The 24,792-nt window shown below is 40.0% G+C and overlaps 1 protein-coding gene across 6 annotated transcripts in view; it reads left to right on the forward strand.

Annotated features, from left to right (window-relative positions):
* Positions 1-24,792, forward strand: part of sanbr (SANT and BTB domain regulator of CSR) — a 37,827-nt gene that overhangs the window by 2,703 nt on the left and 10,332 nt on the right. For 4 of the 6 annotated variants that reach the window (XM_061963209.2, XM_061963232.2, XM_061963198.2 and 1 more), the window contains exons 4-14: positions 775-832; positions 1,805-2,031; positions 2,194-2,252; positions 4,221-4,381; positions 7,650-7,736; positions 10,871-10,981; positions 11,398-11,521; positions 11,662-11,814; positions 11,908-12,050; positions 12,377-12,467; positions 12,550-12,582. In XM_061963209.2, the coding sequence (XP_061819193.1) occupies positions 775-832; positions 1,805-2,031; positions 2,194-2,252; positions 4,221-4,381; positions 7,650-7,736; positions 10,871-10,981; positions 11,398-11,521; positions 11,662-11,814; positions 11,908-12,050; positions 12,377-12,467; positions 12,550-12,582 (1,247 nt within the window). The remainder of the gene's footprint in view (positions 1-774; positions 833-1,804; positions 2,032-2,193; positions 2,253-4,220; positions 4,382-7,649; positions 7,737-10,870; positions 10,982-11,397; positions 11,522-11,661; positions 11,815-11,907; positions 12,051-12,376; positions 12,468-12,549; positions 12,583-24,792) is intronic. The other 2 variants (XM_061963223.2, XM_061963241.2) reach the window with 2 other exon arrangements.

Raw genomic sequence — 24,792 nt, forward strand, 5'->3', positions numbered from 1 at the left:
AAGCTCCAACACAAGTATATGAAATTGCTTTCAGTCTTCTGTAGGAGATGTCAGCAGGCTAATGCTGGCCTGCACACAGTTTGGAGCTAAAAGTGGACATTCCAAAATGAAAACAAGCCTTAAACACTATTGTTTATAATTATTATTATTATTATTATTATTTTTAGGGGGGTGGTGGTACCTGTAGGCATAATTTTTAGGTCCAGAATTGTGAAATAAGTGCCAATGTTGTCGGCAATAGAGGGGCCCTTTAATTATAAAAATAAGGTAATGGTTACCTGTTGTAATTGCAAGGTGAGATTTACAAGACGAAACAAGTTTGTGGTGTACTGGAGACATTATGTTCTCTAAATTTGTTGTTGCTTTAGCTTTATTCTACTGCGTAGTCAGGACAGACCTGCATCTACCAACTCCTCTTAATTGTATTTTCAGTGCTATCATCAAAGTGTTCCTCTTGGCTATAGCTTACGCCCTTATGTGGCTGCATCAGAAAAAACCCTAAAAAATCTAAATAAACGATGCTCACAGTGCGTATTACGTCTATTTGGAGGTTCAACCTCTGATTTTGTGTGGATTTATCCTTGCAACACATCTTTAGTTGTGTAGCCTGACTTTGTCCGTTATTTGGACTTTGCCGCATCAGGTCAGGTTGTGTGTGTCTCATGATGGGAGATTATAAGCAAGGTGCAGTCCACCTTGCTTTGTTAAAAAAGGCTACCTTTTTCTCACTGATTTTGCGATACATTTCTATTTTTATATTTTGTGTGCTGCCAGGCCGCAAACCGTCACCCTCAGAAAGTGTTTGTGCTTTGGAGAAGAAAGACAAAAGAGAGTAAGTTTGCATCTTCCTTGTTTTCACAGTGCAGATCAACAACACATCGACACTTGTTGGGGGGAGAAGAAAACATCATGGTGTAAATTGCATAATCAGCTATGACACATGTGCATGCAATGTTTTTTTTAAAGGCTAAAAAACCACAACTTTATCCATATGTGTATATATAATGACAAATATTAGTGTTAGCGTCACTATTTCATCTTTTTCTCGCTACATTTTTCCTTTTTTCCATTCGTGCTCTTGTTTTGTTTATTTGATATTTACAATGTGCCCATTACAAAACAAGACTTTGGACATTTCATCGGAAAAGAGAAATGTTACCAAACAACAGAGGTGTGTCTTCAGGTTATGTATTCTTAGCTCGATCGCTCGTCAGAGTCTGGGCGGGCCGCATCCACGCCCCACCTTCACATTCCTCGGGCTTGTGGCGGTATCCTGGTGTCTGGATCTCCTCTGCCGCAGCAATTACAGATACAAGTTCAAACTATACGCTACTTTGTATTAGAAATGGCAACAGCGAAGGATGCATGTGCATGTACGAGTCAGTCTGTCCAACAACTAGAGGATAGAGAAAAATAGGGGAACTTATTGAATACAATGGCGGACTTGCGGAAAGATCTACCGGTAAAACTTTACCATATATGGAGATATCTGCTCATATCACCAAATGTAAACACATCACAAATTGGTTAAACTCCATATGTCTCGTTTGGAGAAAGTATGAAGGAAGGCAAGATTGTTTTCTAAATATCTCTGCCATGCCTCCATGATTTGATTTCAAATTTTCGGGACATATGCCAAAACAGGTGCCAATAGGTATGAAAAACTAGTTTTGCATAGTACAGGTAGTACCAGATCTATTTGTGGTGATCCAAACTTACTGGTGGCATGCCGGCACGAATAAATAAATGTATAACAAACACTGCACACAGTTGTTAATCAATGATTCCAAATGTTCCCACACAGTCTTAACATGGTCATTCACGTGTGTGACGAGGCCAAGAACCTGAAGCAGGACTTCACGTGTCCCAGAGACCTTCTCGTCAAAGAGATGCGCTACTTCGCTGAGTATTTGTCTGTGGACTCGCAGAGATGGGAGGAAGTGGACATCTCAGTTCATTGCGATGTTCAAATCTTCGACTGGCTCATGAACTATGTCAGGAGGAACTCATCTAAGGACAAACCTCGGCTCGGTAAAATCTACAAGTGATCTCGCAACACTCACACATTTCACAGGAGAATGCCTGAGCGGTCATTTGCACATGTGAACCGTCGTGATTTATCTGAGTGCTTGGTGGGTCACTGGCTGTGTGTTTTGTGTTGTTGGTTGGTCATGTGGTGTTTGTCGGTTGCAGAGCCCAGCAATGTGATCTCAATCCTGATCTCCTCCGAGTTCTTGAAGATGGACATGTTAGTAAGTTTAAGGGTTATTGCTGTAGATTTGTGGGCCTCTGTAACAAACAGAACATATACAGTATATTTACACTTTTAGTTGTGTGTGTTTTTGGTGGTAATTAGTTCTGATTAAAAAAAAACAAGATGCCTGTTAATCAATGAATGTCTCCTACATGTGTGACTTGTTTGTGTATCTATACGTACATATATAACTCTATATATGTCTATCTATATATATATAAGTATATATATATATTCATATACATATATATATATATATGTATGTATATATATATATATATACATTTAGGTCCATAAATATTTGGACATTGACACAATTTTCAGTATTCCAACTCTGTACAACACCACAATGGATTTGAAATGAAACAATCAAGATGTGCTTTAAGTGCAGACTGAGCTTTAATTTGAGGGTATTTACATCCAGATCAGGTGAACGGTGTAGGAATTACAACACACTTTATATGTGCCTTCCACTTTTTAAGGGATCAAAAGTAATTGGACAAACTAACATAATCATAAATCAAATTGTGACTTTTTAATAATTTGTTGCAAATCCTTTGCAGTCAATGACAGCCTGAAGTGTGGAAGACATAGACATCACCAGATGCTGGGTTTGGTCCCTGGTGATGCTCTGCCGGGCCTCTGCAGCAACTGTCTTCACTTCCTGCTTGTTCTTTGGGCATTTTCCCTTCAGTTTTGTCTTCAGCAAGTGAAATTCATGCTCAATCGGAGTCAGGTTAGGTGATTGACTTGGCCATTGCAGAACATTTCACTTATTTGCCTTAAAAAACTATTTGGTTGCTTTTGCAGTATGCTTCGGGTCATTGTCCATCTGCATTGTGAAGCACCGTCCAATGAGTTTTGAAGCATTAGGCTGAATATGAGCAGATAATATTGCCTGAAACATTTCAGAATTCATTCTGCTGCTTTTGTCAGCTATCACATCATCAATAAATATAAGAGATCCAGTTCCACTGGCAGTCATGCATGCTACTACCACCACAATGCTTCACTTATGAGGTGGTATGCTTTGGCTCTTGAGCAGTTCCTTCCCTTCTCCATACTCTTCGCTTTCCATCATTCTGCTACAAGTTGATATTTGTCTCATCTGTCCATAAGATGTTGTTCCAGAACTGCAGAGGCTCTTTTAGATGTTTCTTGGCAAACTCTAATCTGGTCTTCCTGTTTTTGAGGCTCACCAATGGTTTACACCTTGTGATGAAACCTCTGTATTTCCTCTGGTGAAGTCTTCTCTTAATTGTTGACTTGGACATAGACACACCTACCTCCTGGAGAGTTTTCTTCATCTGACCAACTGTTGTGAAGGGCTTTTTCTTGACAAGGGAAAGGATTTGCCTGTCATCCACCACACTTGTTTTCCGTGGTCTTCCAGGTCTTTTGGTGTTGCTGAGCTCAGCAGTGCGTTCTCTCTTACCAAACAGTTGATTTGGCCACACCTCATGTTTTTGCTATTTCTCTGATGGCTTTGTTTTGATTTTTCAGCCTAATGATGGCTTGCTTCACTGATAGTAACAGCTCTTTGGACTTCATATTGAGAGATGACCTCCCCAGATTCAAAATGAATATACCACACTTGAAATTACATCTAGGCCTTTTATCTGCTCTTTGTAAATGGAATAAATGAAAAAAACAAGGGAATAACACACACCTGGCCATGTAACAGCTGAGTAGCCAATTGTCCGATTACTTTTGGTCCCTTAAAAAGTGGAAGGCACATATAAAATGTGTTGTAATTCCTACACCGTTCACCTGATTTGGATGTAAATACTCTCAAATTAAAGCTCAAAGTCTGCACTTAACGCATATCTTGATTGTTTAATTTCAAATCCATTGTGGTGTTGTACAGAGCTGGAATACTGAAAATTGTGTAACTGTATATGTTGTACAGTACTGTATATGTAAAGAACATTCTGCTGAGATCTATTATGCATCTGTTTATGCACAGGTGGAAGAGTGTATCCAGTACTGTCACAAACACATGAGTGCCATCGTGGCCACACCCTGCAACATGAACTGCATCAACAGTAACCTGGCCTCACGGATTGCCAAGCTCTTCAACCACAATGAGGCAGACGACATCAGGGACAAGAAAGACAAGTTCAAGAGGTCAGTGGTGTTGGTTCTTCACTTTGACATTGATGTTTCAAATATTACCACCTGTGATGTCATCTTTAGTCTATTAGTTCATAATGTCACAGTTTAGGTTCAGACGTACATTTGTACCTTATTTCATGTACCTGCTAGCTAGACCAAAAACACAGCAAGGCATGTGCTTTTGTCTGAAATGACAATGACTCAATGACTGTCTTCTGCACAATTAAAATGCAGATCTTCTATACTTAAAACTTTATAATATGCCTTTCACAGTTATAAATGCATCTTAAATTCAGTTTGAGACATGAAGAAACAATTACAGGTATACAGTATAGCAGAGCTACTCAACTAAATTGTTCTAATGCCACGGTTCTCGATAGCTAAGGACCTCCCCTCACTATTATTGATATTTTGTATATTTCAGAGAACCAGCATCCTCTGCAGTGGACATTTAATTTGTCTCCGTTTATTTTGTCAGCGTTACTAAATTCTGAAAGAAAATATCCCTGTCTATTCAACAGGAGCGCATTGTTGTTTTGAAGAACCTACTGCAACAAAGCTATTCAACAGCAGGGGTGTCCAAAGTGTAGCCCGGTGGCCATTTGTGGTCCATAGCTCGAGTTTTGTAGGCCCACAGCATATTGTCAAAAGAAATTAAACCAAAAAACAGTAAAAATATATATGATACTACTACTACTACCAATAATAATAATAGGGTTTGTAACCTACAACACAAACCTGACACAAAGTTTTTTATTTAACTATATACAATATGCTATGTTTACACTGCAAGCCAAAGTGAACTGAATCAGATTTTTTCGAAATCAGATTTTTCCCAGCTGAGTAAAATCAGTCTCCAGTATGAACGCGCGCAGGCCCTAATGCAGAGGTGGGACCAAGTCATTGTTTTGCAAGTCACAAGTAAGTCTCAAGTCTTTGCCCTCAAGTCCGAGTCAAGTCCCGAGTCAAGACAGGCAAGCCCCGAGTCAAGTCCAAAGTCAAGACTGGAAAGTCTCAAGTCAAGTCCTAAGTCCTGCATGTTGAGTTTCGAGTCCTTTCAAGTCCTTTTAACCACAGACTAATATATTAACACAGATTGTGTATGCTTTTCAAACGCTGTATTTATTTATTAAAACAAGTGCATTTTAAATTGCAGGAAAGAAAATTGTGCTGACATTGCACTTCATAATAGCACTATTAACCAGTCATTTTAAACATTAACTCATTCCTATACAGAACAAACACATTGAAAAATAAAGTGCAAATGTACTTATTTGTACAAAAGTGTTAACATTGAAAAAACATGACATATACGTGAACATAACAAAAAAAGTTGTACTTTTTATATGTCAGGGCCCTATGCTGCATTGCATTTGCAAAAGACCAAATTAGCCAAGAGTCTGTCAGTCATTTGTGCACGATGGGGGTGTAGTATGATGCCACCATGGCTGAAAACTCGCTCCACTGGAGCACTGGAGGCAGGCACTGCCAAGACTCTCATGGCCACTCGTAACAGTGAAGGAAGAGTCTTCATGTTCAATGCCCAGAACAAAAGGGGGGAGAGAGTTTTTTTGGGTTGGTGCACTACTTGTAAGTGTGTCTTGTGTTTTTTATGTTGATTTAATTAAAAAAAGAAAAAATATATATATATATTTCTTGTGCGGCCCGATACCAATCGATCCACGGACCAGTAGCGGGCCGCGGCCCGGTGGTTGGGGACCACTGAGGTAAACAACCAACAGTATGTCAGAAAGCTAGCTAAAACGGTACACATATTCATAATATAGTATACATTTTAACTGACCTTTATTTTACTATTTTTGTCTTTTTTTAGGTGGCTAAAATACGCGGTGCTGCTGACTGCCGTCTAACGTTACGTGTGATATATTGACTAACCCTGCTTAAAAAAAATCACTGAACAAAAAGTATGAATAAGGTAGTGAACTGCAACAGATTCCCGTGTTTGCAATAACGTTATAACGTTAGCAGTGAGTTTACAGCCTCACTGATTTAACTACACAGCAAATAAAAGTCACGTTACTTAGCCAATAAACGTTATCTTACATTCAAAACTTACCGTTCTTTGTGCAACTTCAAATGCCGGACGAAGTTGGAAGTTGTTTCCTCTCCATCAGTAATTTTCGAACCGCATGTGTTGCATATTGCAAACCGTTTTGTGTTGACCACCTCGTAATTTTTATACCCAATTTTTTGTTCACTGGCGTGTGGTTTGGACATGTCTTCTTCGTTGGTTGTCCTGCAATTTGATTGGATGAATGCTGTGTGATGAAAACAAAGTAGATCTAATTTGATTGGCTGTTGTACTGAGACCACACCAGCTGACACACGCAACGCTGATAGACAAGTACACAATAAAAAATACGGAGCGCTCCCGAATAACTTTTTCATCTTTGGGTTTTGGGGAAAGTAGCAAGTCATGTCAAGTCATGTCAATTCAAAAGGCTCAATTCCAAGTGAAGTCACAAGTCATTGATGTTAAAGTCTAAGTCGAGTTGCAAGTCTTTTTACATTTTGTCAAGTCGAGCCCAAAGTCATCAAATTCATGACTCGAGTCTGACTCGAGTCCAAGTCATGTGACTCGAGTCCACACCTCTGCCCTAATGTGGCCCCAATGTCGCCTCAACGTCACTTGCATGCGCACTACTTGAAAACGAAGGAAGTTGACAGAATTCCGTAATTGAACAAGGAAGTTGCTTCAATCATTAATCATGATTAATGACAGGTTATTACTTGCTTGCATGGTTTAAATTAACTTTAAAAAGACCCCAATATTTGGACACAAATACAGTTTTACTGTCAGAAAGTCATACAGGATTTTCTTTTGAATGCACGTCATTTATTTGTTCAAAACGTACAAACAGTTTTATGGAAAGTTCCATCGGGTTGTATTTTAAAGTGAAATTTACCAGCGAGCACATCAGTCAGAGTCTCCTTACTCATCTTTGTACTGATGTGTGCATTGATCTGATCACTGACCTTATTACAACCCGCGCCAAATGTCAGGTAACCATCTGCGGTTAAGGTAAAGGAGCATGTAATGTCAAAATAAATTGTGTGATTAACCTGCGTATGTACATGATTCATGCAATATGTTGTGATTAATTGCATTATTTAACTCGTTCTTTTTGACAGCCCTAGTTAAAGTGTCTGTTTCTCATTATCTGTAAAAAAAATAATAAAAATCCCCCCAAATGAATAAATAAACATTTTAAAAAAGAGACAATTGACTAAAGTAAAATGTCTATTTTATTTCCTCAAGCAAACTGTTTCAGAAGAAGATTGAAAGTCTCTTTGACCCGAACTACCAGAACCGAGATTCACCAGGAGACGCCTCAACTCTTTACAGGTGAAGAAATAAACACTTTATCCATCTTAGATGTTGTTTTTGCACACTCACTTTGGATTAATTGCTATTAACCCTGTGATTAATTGTAGACACGACAGTGGACAAATATTTAAAGGCTCTTTTCTCTTATGAGCATGAGTCTTAATGTCAAAGTTGCGCATCAGTCGTTACAGTGGACGCTGTTAGGGCTTGCCATACACTGCCCCCTATTGGTCAGCTGTTATAAATGCAAAATAAAGTTAAATAGAAGACATCATACTGTGTGTGTTCCCTCCGGGTCCTCCCACCTCCAAAGACATGCACCTGGGGATAGGCTGATTGGCAACACTAAATTGGCCCTCGTGTGTGAATGTGAGTGTGAATGTTGTCTGTCTATCTGTGTTATTCCTGCGATGAGGTGGCGACTTGTCCAGGGTGTACCCCGCCTTCCGTGTGCAGCTGGGATAGGCTCCAGCACCCCCCGTGATCCCGTAAGGCAGTGGTCCCCAACCTTTTTGTAACTGCGGACCGGTCAACGCTTGAAAATTTGTCTCACGGACCGGGGTGGGTAGTATGGGGATTTTTTTTTTTTTTTTTTTTTTTTTTGTCATAAAAAATACAATCATGTGTGCTTACGGACTGTATTGATATATATTGATACATATTGTAGGAACCAGAAACATTAATAACAAAAATAAACAACCCTTTTGTGTGAATGAGTGTAAATGGGGGAGGGAGGTTTTTGTGTTTTTTATGTTGATTTAATAAAAATAAAAATAAAAAATTAATTTTTTTATTTTTTATTTCTTGTGCGGCCCGATACCAATCGATCCACGGACCGGTACCGGGCCGCGGCCCGGTGGTTGGGGACCACTGCCGCAAGGGACAAAATTAGAAAATTGATGGATGGATGCTCACTAGATATGTAACGAGGTATACACAAAATCCATATTACTTTCCAGATTGTTACATACTTTTGTCAAACTGTTTTGCTTTTATCAACCAATCAGTGGCTAGAAAAATGCTGACGTTATAGTGGGATGTGAGGCAAATCTGAAATCTGATACAGTTTAAGTGACAGTTGGCCAGCACTCTCATTGACATGACAACACACAGAAGCTGAAATCGGATTGGAAAAAACAATCAAACATGTACGAGAAGCAGCATGACATGCTACTAAAAGAAGTTGAGGGACTGTTTGTAAAAAAATGTATATAATTTCATGGAAAAAATACTAGAATTTAAGTCAGTACCGATGAGATAGGCTCCAGCGCCCCCCGCGACCCCGAAGGGAATAAGCGGTAGGAAATGGATGGATGGATGGATGTATGTACAAACCCCGTTTCCATATGAGTTGGGAAATTGTGTTAGATGTAAATATAAACGGAATACAATGATTTGCAAATCATTTTCAACCCATATGCAGTTGAATATGCTACAAAGACAACATATTTGATGTTCAAACTGATAAACATTTTTTTTTTTGCAAATAATCATTAACTTTAGAATTTGATGCCAGCAACACGTGACAAAGAAGTTGGGAAAGGTGGCAATAAATACTGATAAAGTTGAGGAATGCTCATCAAACACTTATTTAGAACATCCCACAGGTGTGCAGGCTAATTGGGAACAGGTGGGTGCCATGATTGGGTATAAAAACAGCTTCCCAAAAAATGCTCAGTCTTTCACAAGAAAGGATGGGGCGAGGTACACCCCTTTGTCCACAACTGCGTGAGCAAATAGTCAAACAGTTTAAGAGCAACGTTTCTCAAAGTGCAATTGCAAGAAATTTAGGGATTTCAACATCTACGGTCCATAATATCATCAAAAGGTTCAGAGAATCTGGAGAAATCACTCCACGTAAGCGGCATGGCCGGAAACCAACATTGAATGACCGTGACCTTCGATCCCTCAGACGGCACTGTATCAAAAACCGACATCAATCTCTAAAGGATATCACCACATGGGCTCAGGAACACTTCAGAAAACCACTGTCACTAAATACAGTTGGTCGCTACATCTGTAAGTGCAAGTTAAAGCTCTACTATGCAAAGCGAAAGCCATTTATCAACAACATCCAGAAACGCCGCCGGCTTCTCTGGGCCCGAGATCATCTAAGATGGACTCATGCAAAGTGGAAAAGTGTTCTGTGGTCTGATGAGTCCACATTTCAAATAGTTTTTGGAAATATTCGACATCGTGTCATCCGGACCAAAGGGGAAGCGAACCATCCAGACTGTTATCGACGCAAAGTTCAAAAGCCAGCATCTGTGATGGTATGGGGGTGCATTAGTGCCCTAGGCATGGGTAACTTACACATCTGTGAAGGCACCATTAATGCTGAAAGGTACATACAGGTTTTGGAACAACATATGCTGCCATCTAAGCGCCGTCTTTTTCATGGACGCCCCTGCTTATTTCAGCAAGACAATGCCAAGCCACATTCAGCACGTGTTACAACAGCGTGGCTTCGTAAAAAAAGAGTGCGGGTACTTTCCTGGCTCGCCTGCAGTCCAGACCTGTCTCCCATCGAAAATGTGTGGCGCATTATGAAGCGTAAAATACGACAGCGGAGACCCCGGACTGTTGAACGACTGAAGCTCTACATAAAACAAGAATGGGAAATAATTCCACTTTCAAAGCTTCAACAATTAGTTTCCTCAGTTCCCAATAGTTTATTGAGTGTTGTTAAAAGAAAAGGTGATGTAACAGAGTGGTGAACATGCCCTTTCCCAACTACTTTGGCACGTGTTGCAGCCATGAAATTCTAAGTTAATTATTATTTGCAAAAAAAAAAAAAAGTTTATGAGTTTGAACATCAAATATCTTGTCTTTGTAGTGCATTCAATTGATTATGGGTTGAAAAGGATTTGCAAATCATTGTATTCCGTTTATATTTACATCTAACACAATTTCCCAACTCATATGGAAATGGGGTTTGTAGGTCAATGCCTCAAATTGTTTACAGTAGCAGAGAAGGTCTTGCTAACCCTGACAGTCCAGCACTACTTACTGATACATTACTTCTAAAATTACCACTGCCAAAACATTCAGCATTCGATAAATTGTTTCTCTCGTTGTATTGTATTCAGCTGGTCTCAAAGTATTTAACTTCCTCGAAATTATATCATTTAACATTCCCTGTTTGGCGTTAGGTGTGGTCTGTGTTTGAAAATGCTGACTGAAGATACGCAGAGGAAGATTTCTTGTTTGTCAGGAAAAATCAACATTGACTATCACGGAGAGATTGTCTACACCCACTCAAGGTATGGCAGTAAAGTAGTTTATACTGTACTGTACTGCACTAGGGCAGCAAGGTGGTACAGGGGTTAGTGCGTGTGCCTCACAATACGAAGGTCCTGGAGTCTTTCTGTGTGGAGTTTGCATGTTCTCCCCGTGACTGCGTGACTTCCCTCCGGGTACTCCGGCTTCCTCCCACCTCCAAAGACTTGTCCAGGGTGTACCCTTCCACCCGAGTGCAGCTGGGATAGGCTCCAGCACCCATCGCGACCCAGAGAGGCACAAGCGGTAGAAAATGGATGGATGAACTGCACTACATGTAATTTACCTGCATGTGTGTGTGTGTGTGTGTGTGTATGTATGTGTGTGTGTGTGTGTGTGTGTGTGTGTGTGTGTGTGTGTGTGTGTGTGTGTGTGTGTGTGTGTGTGTGTGTGTGTGAAGGCAGAAGAACTGGGATGCCAATGAATACATCAGCAGTCTCTATGAGGAGCTCAAATCCTGGGTCCTGGTCTACTGGAGAATCTGGGGAACCATCAACTGTCTTACTTGTTCCCGTTGCCAACAGGTTTTTTTGCACGTGCCCGCGTGTGTGTGTGTGTGTGTGTGTGTGTGTGTGCGTGTGTCTGTGTGTCTGTGTGTCTGTGTGTAAGAGAGACTATGAAGGGCTATAAAGGTAACAAAATATGTTTTTGTGTATTGGTGTAGGAGTTTGTGTGTGCAGAGCTGACCCACTGCCAGTACCACCCAGAAAGTGTGATGTACCCAAGCACGGGTTCTGACAAAAGCTGGAATGGAGCAGGAATCTATCCGTGTTGCAACCAGACGGTACTCCGCTTTGACCCCACTGGTATGGTAAAGGTATGGAAAATAGAAAATTATATTTGATCATGTCCATGTGGGCACTGTGAGTTGAGTTACAGAATGAAGACGTATCTGTGTTCATACATTCAGGGTTGTAAGATGCGAGATCATATCGTGAACGTACCAAATGAAGAGAATTGCGACAAGGTCACCTCCGCCCACACCCGAGTCCTCAATGATCTGCTGCTGCACCGCGACGCAGTGTGTGCGCCTAACTCACTGCCTGCTGATGGGTCAGTGGAGCACTCAAGTCTCAACCTCCAATTTGTTTTTTTAAATGTTCAAGTGTATAAGGAAATTAGTCACTTTAAAACTTAAAAAACAATAAAACACTACTGTATCTTTAAAAACAGGTGGTAATTACTCTACTTCACATACTGTAATTTCTACTGTATGTTATTGTTTTTTTTTCTCATAACTCTCTCTCTCCTCTTTTGAAAAAAAACCCCCAGCAACTCACAGACATTTATTTAATTCTTACTCCGCTTGATGCACGGTAGTGCTTTAAACTGTAATGTCTTGGCATATTTTTCTAACTAACATTTTGTGTGTCTATCAGATCTGAAGAGTGCCCAAGCAGTGCAGAGAAGGACTGTGACGTCTTCTTGGAGCCAACACTCCTCGGACCCCTGAGAGCAGAAGGCAACACTGTAAGTATTTCTCACGTTCTTTTTTTCTCTCTCCTTTTTCCCTTCAATTTCTGACATTTTCCAACTCTCTTTTTTTTCAAAGTTTTCTCTTTTGAAAAACTGGAGTCTTCAACTGGTAGGACTGCTCTCTTTATTGATTGTGTCTGTCCAAATAACTGATGAAATAAATGCAGTTGATTATTTTAGGGTGGCTCTGTATCAAAACAGGTACCATGGAAATCTCCTTTGAGTCAACACTGTCACACAGTAAAATTAATATCACCGACAAACACACCAACATACTAAGCTTTCCCATTCTATCCTAATAGTCCTAAACATTTGTTTAGGACTATTATTTTTCAGGCTTAAAAAAATAAATCCTTAAAACAAAAGCACCTTTTTCCACCAAAATTCAAGGAACATTTTCTACCAGAATTTCCACCGCACCTGAACAGGTATGTTTATACAAACCAGGCTGATGATGTATGAGTGTGTGGCACATTTTAACATCAATGTTATGGAAATCAGCTAATTGGTCTGTTTTTTAACAAAACTACAAAGTTAGTCAGATATAAAACAAGAGGATTCAAAAGCAAAGTGAAATGAGATTTACCAAAAAAATGTTTAAACTGTTCAGTGTCTCCTTGTAAAATAATGAGGGACAGGCGAGTCCTTCTGGTCCACTTCCACTGGAACAACACATTACAATTTCGAAAAGTACTTAGAGAGCGCAGACCTCCACCCGCTATCTTTAAATAGTAAAACATTCCCGAATCCAGACAGTGGTTCGCGAAATGAAAGAAACACAGTTAACCCTCTTGTCAGTCATCCACAATCTTTGTCATTGTCGGTGGAGTCCGGGCCACTGGCACACACACACACACACACACACACACACACACACACACACACACACACACACACACACACACACACACACACACACACACACACACACACACACACACAAGTTGAGGCTTGTAATGTAGTAGAAATCATCCCGATCAGGCCCAAAATCTAATCAGTTGTTCTTTATCCTATTTTGGAAATTTCCTTAAAGTTTCATGAAAATCAGTGCATAACATTTTGAGTTATGTTGCTAAATAACTACAGTGGTACCTCAACTTACAAGCTTGTAACTTACAACACTCGTATCTCAAATCATTGAAATGAATTGGTATCAATTTCATCGCGCTTGGTCCCCAAAAACAGCACAATTTTAACACGTAATATACCTTTCAAAAAGAAGCAGAACAAAATATACAACAAACAACTACAGTAGTTTTTTGAAGTAATGTAATAACAATCTAAAGCATTTACTACTTCCAGCAGACTGAAGAGGACTTCAAACATTTTGGTTTGTTCTGGTTGGCTTCTTGGTTCTCATTGTCTTTTAGAGCCCACATTAAAAAACTTATGTCAAAACTTCAAACTAAAATGGGATTTTTCTTTCGTAACAAGTCCTGTTTTTTCCTGCAAGTTAGGAAACGCTTGATCCACACCACTTTCATGCCTTTGCTAGATTATGGAGACTTGCTCTTTATGAATGCACCCAACACTTAGTGCAGTGGTTCTCAAACTTTTTTTGTCAGCCCCCACTTTGGACAAGGGGGAGTTTTCAAGCCCCACCTGCCCCCATCGCCACAACAGAACGCTAATGCCAAGCTTAACATTTTCAAATTTATTGAACATCAAGTAACATCAAGTTGTATACATTCAAACTCAATAACATAAAATAACATCAAGTTCAATAATGAATAAAATAACTGTGCAGCTGTGGTATAACTTGCATCAAGTTCAATAAGAAATAAAATAACTTGCATAAAGTTCAATAATAAATAAAACAAAAGTGTTATAACTTGCATCAAGTTCAATAATAAATCAAATACAAGTGTTATAACTTGCATCAAGTTCAATAATAAATCAAATAAAAGTGTTATAACTTGCATCAAGTTCAATAATAAATCAAATAAAAGTGTTATAACTTGCATCAAGTTCAATAATAAATCAAAAAAAGTGTTATAAGTTGCATCAAGTTCAATAATAAATCAAATAAAAGTGTTATAACTTGCATCAAGTTCAATAATAAATCAAATAAAAGTGTTATAACTTGCATCAAGTTCAATAATAAATCAAATAACTTGCATCAAGTTCAATAATAAATAAAATAAAAGTGCCACTTTGCAATCTTTGCAAAAAAAAGAGGAGCTATGCATTTGGCAAGACAGGGCAAGTGACAGCACTTTGCCCCGGGAGAGCCACTTTGATTCACTGTGAAACAGCACGGCCGTATGATCAGCTCCCATTTCCTCACACAGTGCAGAGAACAGTCACGCTTTCAGTGGTCGTGTTTTGATCAAATGTACCGCGCTCACAACATGTTAAAACCTCATTGAGTTCGGGGCTGAGCTGCCTTGACGCGAGTGCTTCCCGGTGAATGACGCAGTGTGTCCAATGCGCATTTGGCGCAACCCTCTCTATTAAAGCCTACAGCCTGTTTCTTGACCCTGCCATGGTCTGTGCGCCATCAGAGCAAAAGCCCACACAGTTTTCCCATTTAGGTCGTGTTCTTTGAGGAAACTGTGCATTATCTTGAACAGCTCATCAGCAGTGGCTCTATTTTTTATGTATTTGCAAAACAGCAAATCCTCGCACAGTGACTCGCCATTCACAAAGCGTACGTATGCGATGAACAGGCAGTCTTTATTGCTGTCAGTAGCTTCGTCCACTTGTAAAGCAAAACGACTTTCTTTTAATTTGTCTACGAGTTGTTCCTCAAGATCACTTGCAATGTCGCATATACGTCTCGCCACTGCGTCGTTTGACAGTGGGACAGCTTTTAATTTTGCTGCGCTTGTCTCGTCAAATTTGTTCCGCTTAGCCCCGCCCCCATTAGTTACTGTTGCTATGTCTGTCAAACTTTCGCTCCTCCAGAAATTTAAAGCCTACAGGAAAAATAAGTAATTTACATTTATTTATATAGCAGATTTCACAGACAGAATCACAAAGTGATTTACATTGTGTATAGAAAATGAAAGCATAGTAAAAAAAAAAAATCTAAGAATATAATAAAAAAAAAATAATTAAAGTGAAATTTCCTCCCGTTCCTCGCGCCCCACCTGTCATGTCTCTATTCCCCACCAGTGGGGCGCGCCCCACACTTTGAGAAACGCTGACTTAGTGTATTTGAAAAAACTGGATACTGTATGTCACTGTGCCTTACCTTTTATTACTGGTTCTGGCAACCTTGTCCACCATTGCACTTTGTATGCTACAGCAAACTGTCCGTCTTTGTGTATGTTCGCAGATTTTCTTGATTGATGGTTATTATATATAAGTCACTTCTTGGTCTGGTTCCCACTTATTTGCGTTTCTATATGTGTAGAGATTCCAGTTGCTACAGCTTAAAGTACCAGTAGAGTGAAAAAACAAGTTGACTTTATATGCTTATTTGTGTTTCATTGTATCCATTAAACATGAAACACAGTAAATGAAAACATGAAAACACTGAAATACAGTAAATTGTATTTACTATTCGCAAAGTATGTAAAAACACCATCAACATCACAAAATGCCGCAAATTCAGACAGCCATTTTGAATATTGCGCTCTGAATACCTTCGGCTATTTTCGGAGATTGACATCACAGTAGTAACGCTTCTGTACTCTGACAATGTTATTAGATCAGTCATACTGGAAATACGCAAATATTGGAAAGAGATTTGGTGTTCATCATTCACAATCCTTATGTAAGACAAGAACACGTATGCTTGGCTTTTTTTATGCATTCAAAATCATAAATAGACAACACTTGATTCAACAGATTGAGGGTCCTCTGTTGCGCTCATTATACTCTTTAAAAACATCCAGAATCTGCTAACAATATGCCATTTACATGTAGTGATCTGAGAATTAACCAAATATGAGTAATGCAGACAAACTATTTTAGCAGCGCATTGATAGCAGTGACCTAATGCTAGCTTACGCTGCTATTACTCGGCTGCTTCTGCTTCATCTTAAACTTGCTAAAAGTAAATTCTAGATTATAATTCATGCAGCTCTCATCTAGTAGTAGACAAATGTGGCTGTGGTCTGACAGTCTGGTCGACTTTGACATCCCGAGATAGTGAAATAGACCCCATAAGACGCTTCCTGCAGGAACTTTTTTTAACCCTTCGTGAGGATCACGATTGAATCTTTATCTAAACGGAATTATGTGAGCGTCCAGTTGATCGGCATCCTAGCGAGAGTGGAAATATTACAGCAAGTGTTTGTTTTATTCTGGTTTGTTTTGTTAGTTTGTATGTTCAGCACCTAGCAATGCTGCGGATGCTAGTGTCCCATCCATCACTCGATTTCTAAAACGTATTGCTCATCCTCTTTGTGTTCGGGCTCAAAAATATAAGGTCCTGGATCATAATTTTTCCAAAAGTAATAGTTGTTGGCTCTCACAAAGTCTGCTTGATTAGCATTGCTGTTGATAGGGAAGGGGTCTTTGGTTCCTAGCGGGACGTCACGCGATCACGTGACTGGCTTCCTCATCATCTCTCAAAATGGTTCGGGAATCTCCTTGAGATTGATACTATTTTGATCATATCTCTGCAAACCTTGGATGTCTTTTGGTGTCATAAATCAGACATACATAATAGCTATAATATAGAGGCAACTAATTTTTCCACTCTACTGGTACTATCAGGTCATAGGACATCCTTGGCGCGGTGGTACCAAGAGCCAACACAAATCTTGGTTAAAAAAAAGCCTTCAGATATACTGCTCCCTGGTTTTGGAATGACTTGCAAAAGGATCTGAGATTACCTGAGCTGATCACATTCTCGACCCTCCATTTTAGAGGGTCGAGAAAACAGTTTTATTGGGCATTGTTCTTGTTTTTAAACTGTTTTTACTGAACATTTCTTTTTTTTTTTTACTTATCGTGTGTTTTTAGGTTAATGTTATCATTTATATTTTAACTGTGGTGTTTGACTGCCGTTTGTGTACGGTAGTTGTTATATGTAGTTGATTTGATTTGATTTGATTTCTGTAAGTTTGTTTTGCTGTCCTCTTGCCCAGGTCACTCTTGGAAAAGTGATTTTAATCTCAATAAGATTTTTACCTGGTTAAATAAAGGATATTTATATTGATTGATCATTAGCTTCAACAGACGAGAGCATTAACAATGTCCATAACTTTGGCTCTTGGGTATTGTCATTTTAAAAAGTGGATATTTCTAGTTATGCTATCTCCCACAATCAGAGTAGAGGGGGAGAAAAGTGGACACCGCCAGTTGTGAGCGACAGAAAGAGAATTTTGACAACTTAGGAAGACTATAGAAGGTGGACTGCTGCTAATGGTGTCCATTGGTGGAAAACAAAGTTATTCCGGTTTGTAGTTATAAGCAATTGCCGGCAAGTAAGACCAGATGTTTTTGGATGGAGCTCACAGGCTTCACTGTGGCATTTGCTACGCCAGCTAGCGGTGGGTAGGCTCTTAACTCAAAAGCATTATAAAATACTTTTAAGATGGGGTACTTACAAGTTGAGGTACCACTGTAACAAACCCCAACAATTGCATAACTTTTTGGTGGAGGTATTAAATGTCAGTGATAAGCATCACAAACATACAGTTGATTTTACTTCGGCGTCAGCTTGTTGACTGGTTAGCACAGCATTAGCTTCACTCGACTTTTTCTTTTGTTTTTCATAATCTTGCTTAAAGGGGACCAATTATACCGATTTTGGGCTCTATGTTTTTGATTTTTGGACTCTTAAAGAGCAGCTGCACAATGAAAGCTTTGTATATATTTGCAGGTCTGAATCGTTTATTTTTATTTTTTCTGCATTCCGCCAACATGATCTGTGTAATTAACTCCTCCCTCCGGTCCTCCTATATGTATGCCTTTCGCCACGACCACTTTGTTGTCATTGGTCACACTCCCAAGGACTTTCGAAGGGCTGGCCAGTGCTGCCGAGCCCCAACTCCTCATTTTACCCCTTTAGGAAAGCTAAACAAAGTTACCTTTCCCTCAGAACCGAACAAACATTTTCTTGGGGGCGGCATTTCTCAATATGCTAACATAACGATAACGCATACTTGCCAACCCTCCCGGATTTTTCGGGAGACTCCCGAAATTCTGCGCCTCTCCCGAAAACCTCCCGGGACAAATTTTCTCCCGAAAATCTCCTGAAATTCAGGCGGACTCAGGTCCATGAGGACCTGAGTCCGCTAACCCACAATATAACCAGCATACCTGCCCAATCACGTTATAACTGTAGAATGATGGAGGGCGAGTTCTTGGTTTCTTATGTGGGTTTATTGTTAGGCAGTTTCATTAACTTCCTCCCAGCGCGGCAACAACACACAACAACAGCAGTCACGTTTTTGTATACCGTAAAGCAGTTCGTCTGCCGTAAACAGCAATGTTGTGACACTCTTAAACAGGACAATACTGCCATCTAGTGTTATGTGTGTGTATATGTGTAAATAAATGAACACTGAAATTCAAGTATTTATTTATATATATATATATATATATATATATATATATATATATATATATATATATATATATATATATATGTATGTGTGGGGAAAAAAAATCACAAGACTATTTCATCTCTACAGGCCTGTTTCATGAGGGGGGGTACCCTCAATCGTCAGGAGATTTTAATGGGAGCATTCGCATACCATGGTTTATATAGGGCACAGAGTGGGTGGGTACAGGCTGGCCTAGGGGCGTGGTGATTGGCTCATGTGTTACCTAGGAGGTGTTTCCGTCTATGGCGGCATGTTGTTACAATTTCGCTGCGCTTGTTGAGGGATGACAGGTCTGGACGGTAAATAATAAACAGTTTCTCTTTCAAGCATAGGTTGCATCTTTTATTACCACTATTGTAAGGTGTGCTGGATGCAATAATTTGCCATGTTATTGAATATTCAACATTATTGTCTTTGAGGTCCCAAATGTGTTTGCTGAGTTCTGTGGTATTTCGCAGGTTTTTGTTCCTGAAAGAAGCCTTGTGGTTGTTCCATCTGGTTTTGAATTCACCCTCGGTTAATCCTACATATGTGTCGGATGTGTTAATGTCCTTGCGTATTACCTTAGATTGGTAGACAACTGATGTTTGTAAGCACCCCCCGTTGAGAGGGCAATCAGGTTTCTTTCGACAGTTACATGCTTTGTTGGTTTTGGAGTCGTTCTGACTGGGGGTCGACGGCTCATTTGCAATTGTTTTGTTGTGGTTTGAGATGATTTGTCGTATATTGTTCATGCAGCTGTAGCTCAATTTGATGTTGTTCTTGTTGAATACTTTTCTTAGGTTGTTGTCTTTGGGGAAGTGTTTGTCAATCAGATTGAGGAATTTGTGTCCAATGTTCGTTGAGACGTTTTTGCTGTATGGGGGGTTGTACCAGATGATGCCGCTTCGTTTTCTGTTCTTTTTTGGCTGGTTTCCTGGCGTGGGTTCATAGGTGAGGGTGAAATTGTATCCGCTTTCATCAAGGGCTTTTTGGTACGGGGGAGTTGCTTGGTCAAATTCAGCTTTGCTAGATGACAGCATCGATAGCCTTTTATTGATTCCGGTAGGTATTCTTTTCGTGGTGGTGGGTGGATGGTTGCTGTCATGGTGCACGTATTGGAGTGTTGTGTTGGGTTTCGTGAATGGTTGGTAGCTGTTATTTCTCAGGTTGAAAGTGACGTCAAGGAAGTTGACGGTTTGCTTGTTGGCTTCAATCGTGATCCGTAGGCCGTTCTCTTTGAAAATTTGGCATATGCGCTTCTTGGTATTCTCGCTGCTCCTTGGCGAGGCGCGACACACTGCCAGTCCGTCATCACGGTAAATACCAAGGTTCAGATTGAGGCTAGCGAGCTGGGAGAGGAGGAAACTCCCAACGAGTTCACACGTTTCTGCTCCGTCAAAACTTCCCATAGTGACGTCAAATGTTGCATTGTTCTTTTTTTGCCATGGTGTATTGTTGTGGATGAGAATGGAGTTTTTTGCGTGGATGATGATGTTTCTTTCGTTGCCTGTGATTGAGTCGTAGTCTGAGGCGAAGTCTAGTGCTTGAGTCAGTAGGTCTTGCGTGATGGAAGGGTAAAATTCCTCGATATCAAAGGAGATAAAGTTGTGCTGTTGTTTGTCTTGGATGTTGTTGAACAACAATTGCAAATGAGCCGTCGACCCCCAGTCAGAACGACTCCAAAACCAACAAAGCATGTAACTGTCGAAAGAAACCTGATTGCCCTCTCAACGGGGGGTGCTTACAAACATCAGTTGTCTACCAATCTAAGGTAATACGCAAGGACATTAACACATCCGACACATATGTAGGATTAACCGAGGGTGAATTCAAAACCAGATGGAACAACCACAAGGCTTCTTTCAGGAACAAAAACCTGCGAAATACCACAGAACTCAGCAAACACATTTGGGACCTCAAAGACAATAATGTTGAATATTCAATAACATGGCAAATTATTGCATCCAGCACACCTTACAATAGTGGTAATAAAAGATGCAACCTATGCTTGAAAGAGAAACTGTTTATTATTTACCGTCCAGACCTGTCATCCCTCAACAAGCGCAGCGAAATTGTAACAACATGCCGCCATAGACGGAAACACCTCCTAGGTAACACATGAGCCAATCACCACGCCCCTAGGCCAGCCTGTACCCACCCACTCTGTGCCCTATATAAACCATGGTATGCGAATGCTCCCATTAAAATCTCCTGACGATTGAGGGTACCCCCCCTCATGAAACAGGCCTGTAGAGATGAAATAGTCTTGTGATTTTTTTTCCCCACACATACATATATTGCGCTCTACTACGGTATCGAGCACTATTTTTTGGATAACCTTATTAAGACATATATATATATATATATATATATATATATATACAGGTAAAAGCCAGTAAATTAGAATATTTTGAAAAACTTGATTTATTTCAGTAATTGCATTCAAAAGGTGTAACTTGTACATTATATTTATTCATTGCACTCAGACTGATGCATTCAAATGTTTATTTCATTTAATTTTGATGATTTGAAGTGGCAACAAATGAAAATCCAAAATTCCGTGTGTCACAAAATTAGAATATTACTTAAGGCTAATACAAAAAAGGGATTTTTAGAAATGTTGGCCAACTGAAAAGTATGAAAATGAAAAATATGAGCATGTACAATGCTCATATTTGTTGTTGAACAACATCCAAGACAAACAACAGCACAACTTTATCTCCTTTGATATCGAGGAATTTTACCCTTCCATCACGCAAGACCTACTGACTCAAGCACTAGACTTCGCCTCAGACTACGACTCAATCACAGGCAACGAAAGAAACATCATCATCCACGCAAAAAACTCCATTCTCATCCACAACAATACACCATGGCAAAAAAAGAACAATGCAACATTTGACGTCACTATGGGAAGTTTTGACGGAGCAGAAACGTGTGAACTCGTTGGGAGTTTCCTCCTCTCCCAGCTCGCTAGCCTCAATCTGAACCTTGGTATTTACCGTGATGACGGACTGGCAGTGTGTCGCGCCTCGCCAAGGAGCAGCGAGAATACCAAGAAGCGCATATGCCAAATTTTCAAAGAGAACGGCCTACGGATCACGATTGAAGCCAACAAGCAAACCGTCAACTTCCTTGACGTCACTTTCAACCTGAGAAATAACAGCTACCAACCATTCACGAAACCCAACACAACACTCCAATACGTGCACCATGACAGCAACCATCCACCCACCACCACGAAAAGAATACCTACCGGAATCAATAAAAGGCTATCGATGCTGTCATCTAGCAAAGCTGAATTTGACCAAGCAACTCCCCCGTACCAAAAAGCCCTTGATGAAAGCGGATACAATTTCACCCTCACCTATGAACCCACGCCAGGAAACCAGCCAAAAAAGAACAGAAAACGAAGCGGCATCATCTGGTACAACCCCCCATACAGCAAAAACGTCTCAACGAACATTGGACACAAATTCCTCAATCTGATTGACAAACACTTCCCCAAAGACAACAACCTAAGAAAAGTATTCAACAAGAACAACATCAAATTGAGCTACAGCTGCATGAACAATATACGACAAATCATCTCAAACCACAACAAAACAATTGCAAATGAGCCGTCGACCCCCAGTCAGAACGACTCCAAAACCAACAAAGCATGTAACTGTCGAAAGAAACCTGATTGCCCTCTCAACGGGGGGTGCTTACAAACATCAGTTGTCTACCAATCTAAGGTAATACGCAAGGACATTAACACATCCGACACATATGTAGGATTAACCGAGGGTGAATTCAAAACCAGATGGAACAACCACAAGGCTTCTTTCAGGAACAAAAACCTGCGAAATACCACAGAACTCAGCAAACACATTTGGGACCTCAAAGACAATAATGTTGAATATTCAATAACATGGCAAATTATTGCATCCAGCACACCTTACAATAGTGGTAATAAAAGATGCAACCTATGCTTGAAAGAGAAACTGTTTATTATTTACCGTCCAGACCTGTCATCCCTCAACAAGCGCAGCGAAATTGTAACAACATGCCGCCATAGACGGAAACACCTCCTAGGTAACACATGAGCCAATCACCACGCCCCTAGGCCAGCCTGTACCCACCCACTCTGTGCCCTATATAAACCATGGTATGCGAATGCTCCCATTAAAATCTCCTGACGATTGAGGGTACCCCCCCTCATGAAACAGGCCTGTAGAGATGAAATAGTCTTGTGATTTTTTTTCCCCACACATACATATATTGCGCTCTACTACGGTATCGAGCACTATTTTTTGGATAACCTTATTAAGACATATATATATATATATATATATATATATATATATATATACAGGTAAAAGCCAGTAAATTAGAATATTTTGAAAAACTTGATTTATTTCAGTAATTGCATTCAAAAGGTGTAACTTGTACATTATATTTATTCATTGCACTCAGACTGATGCATTCAAATGTTTATTTCATTTAATTTTGATGATTTGAAGTGGCAACAAATGAAAATCCAAAATTCCGTGTGTCACAAAATTAGAATATTACTTAAGGCTAATACAAAAAAGGGATTTTTAGAAATGTTGGCCAACTGAAAAGTATGAAAATGAAAAATATGAGCATGTACAATACTCAATACTTGGTTGGAGCTCCTTTTGCCTCAATTACTGCGTTAATGCGGCGTGGCATGGAGTCGATGAGTTTCTGGCACTGCTCAGGTGTTATGAGAGCCCAGGTTGCTCTGATAGTGGCCTTCAACTCTTCTGCGTTTTTGGGTCTGGCATTCTGCATCTTCCTTTTCACAATACCCCACAGATTTTCTATGGGGCTAAGGTCAGGGGAGTTGGCGGGCCAATTTAGAACAGAAATACCATGGTCCGTAAACCAGGCACGGGTAGATTTTGCGCTGTGTGCAGGCGCCAAGTCCTGTTGGAACTTGAAATCTCCATCTCCATAGAGCAGGTCAGCAGCAGGAAGCATGAAGTGCTCTAAAACTTGCTGGTAGACGGCTGCGTTGACCCTGGATCTCAGGAAACAGAGTGGACCGACACCAGCAGATGACATGGCACCCCAAACCATCACTGATGGTGGAAACTTTACACTAGACTTCAGGCAACGTGGATCCTGTGCCTCTCCTGTCTTCCTCCAGACTCTGGGACCTCGATTTCCAAAGGAAATGCAAACCAAACCAACCCAAACCATCAGTGATGGTTTGGGGTGCCATGTCATCTGGTGTCGGTCCACTCTGTTTCCTGAGATCCAGGGTCAACGCAGCCGTCTACCAGCAAGTTTTAGAGCACTTCATGCTTCCTGCTGCTGACCTGCTCTATGGAGATGGAGATTTCAAGTTCCAACAGGACTTGGCGCCTGCACACAGCGCAAAATCTACCCGTGCCTGGTTTACGGACCATGGTATTTCTGTTCTAAATTGGCCCGCCAACTCCCCTGACCTTAGCCCCATAGAAAATCTGTGGGGTATTGTGAAAAGGAAGATGCAGAATGCCAGACCCAAAAACGCAGAAGAGTTGAAGGCCACTATCAGAGCAAAAAATCCCTTTTTTGTATTAGCCTTAAGTAATATTCTAATTTTGTGACACACGGAATTTTGGATTTTCATTTGTTGCCACTTCAAATCATCAAAATTAAATGAAATAAACATTTGAATGCATCAGTCTGTGTGCAATGAATAAATATAATGTACAAGTTACACCTTTTGAATGCAATTACTGAAATAAATCAAGTTTTTCAAAATATTCTAATTTACTGGCTTTTACCTGTATATATATATATATATATATATATATATATATATATATATATAT

Source organism: Nerophis lumbriciformis, linkage group LG02 (assembly GCF_033978685.3).
Source record: "Nerophis lumbriciformis linkage group LG02, RoL_Nlum_v2.1, whole genome shotgun sequence".
NCBI classification, from domain to species: Eukaryota; Metazoa; Chordata; class Actinopteri; order Syngnathiformes; family Syngnathidae; genus Nerophis; species Nerophis lumbriciformis.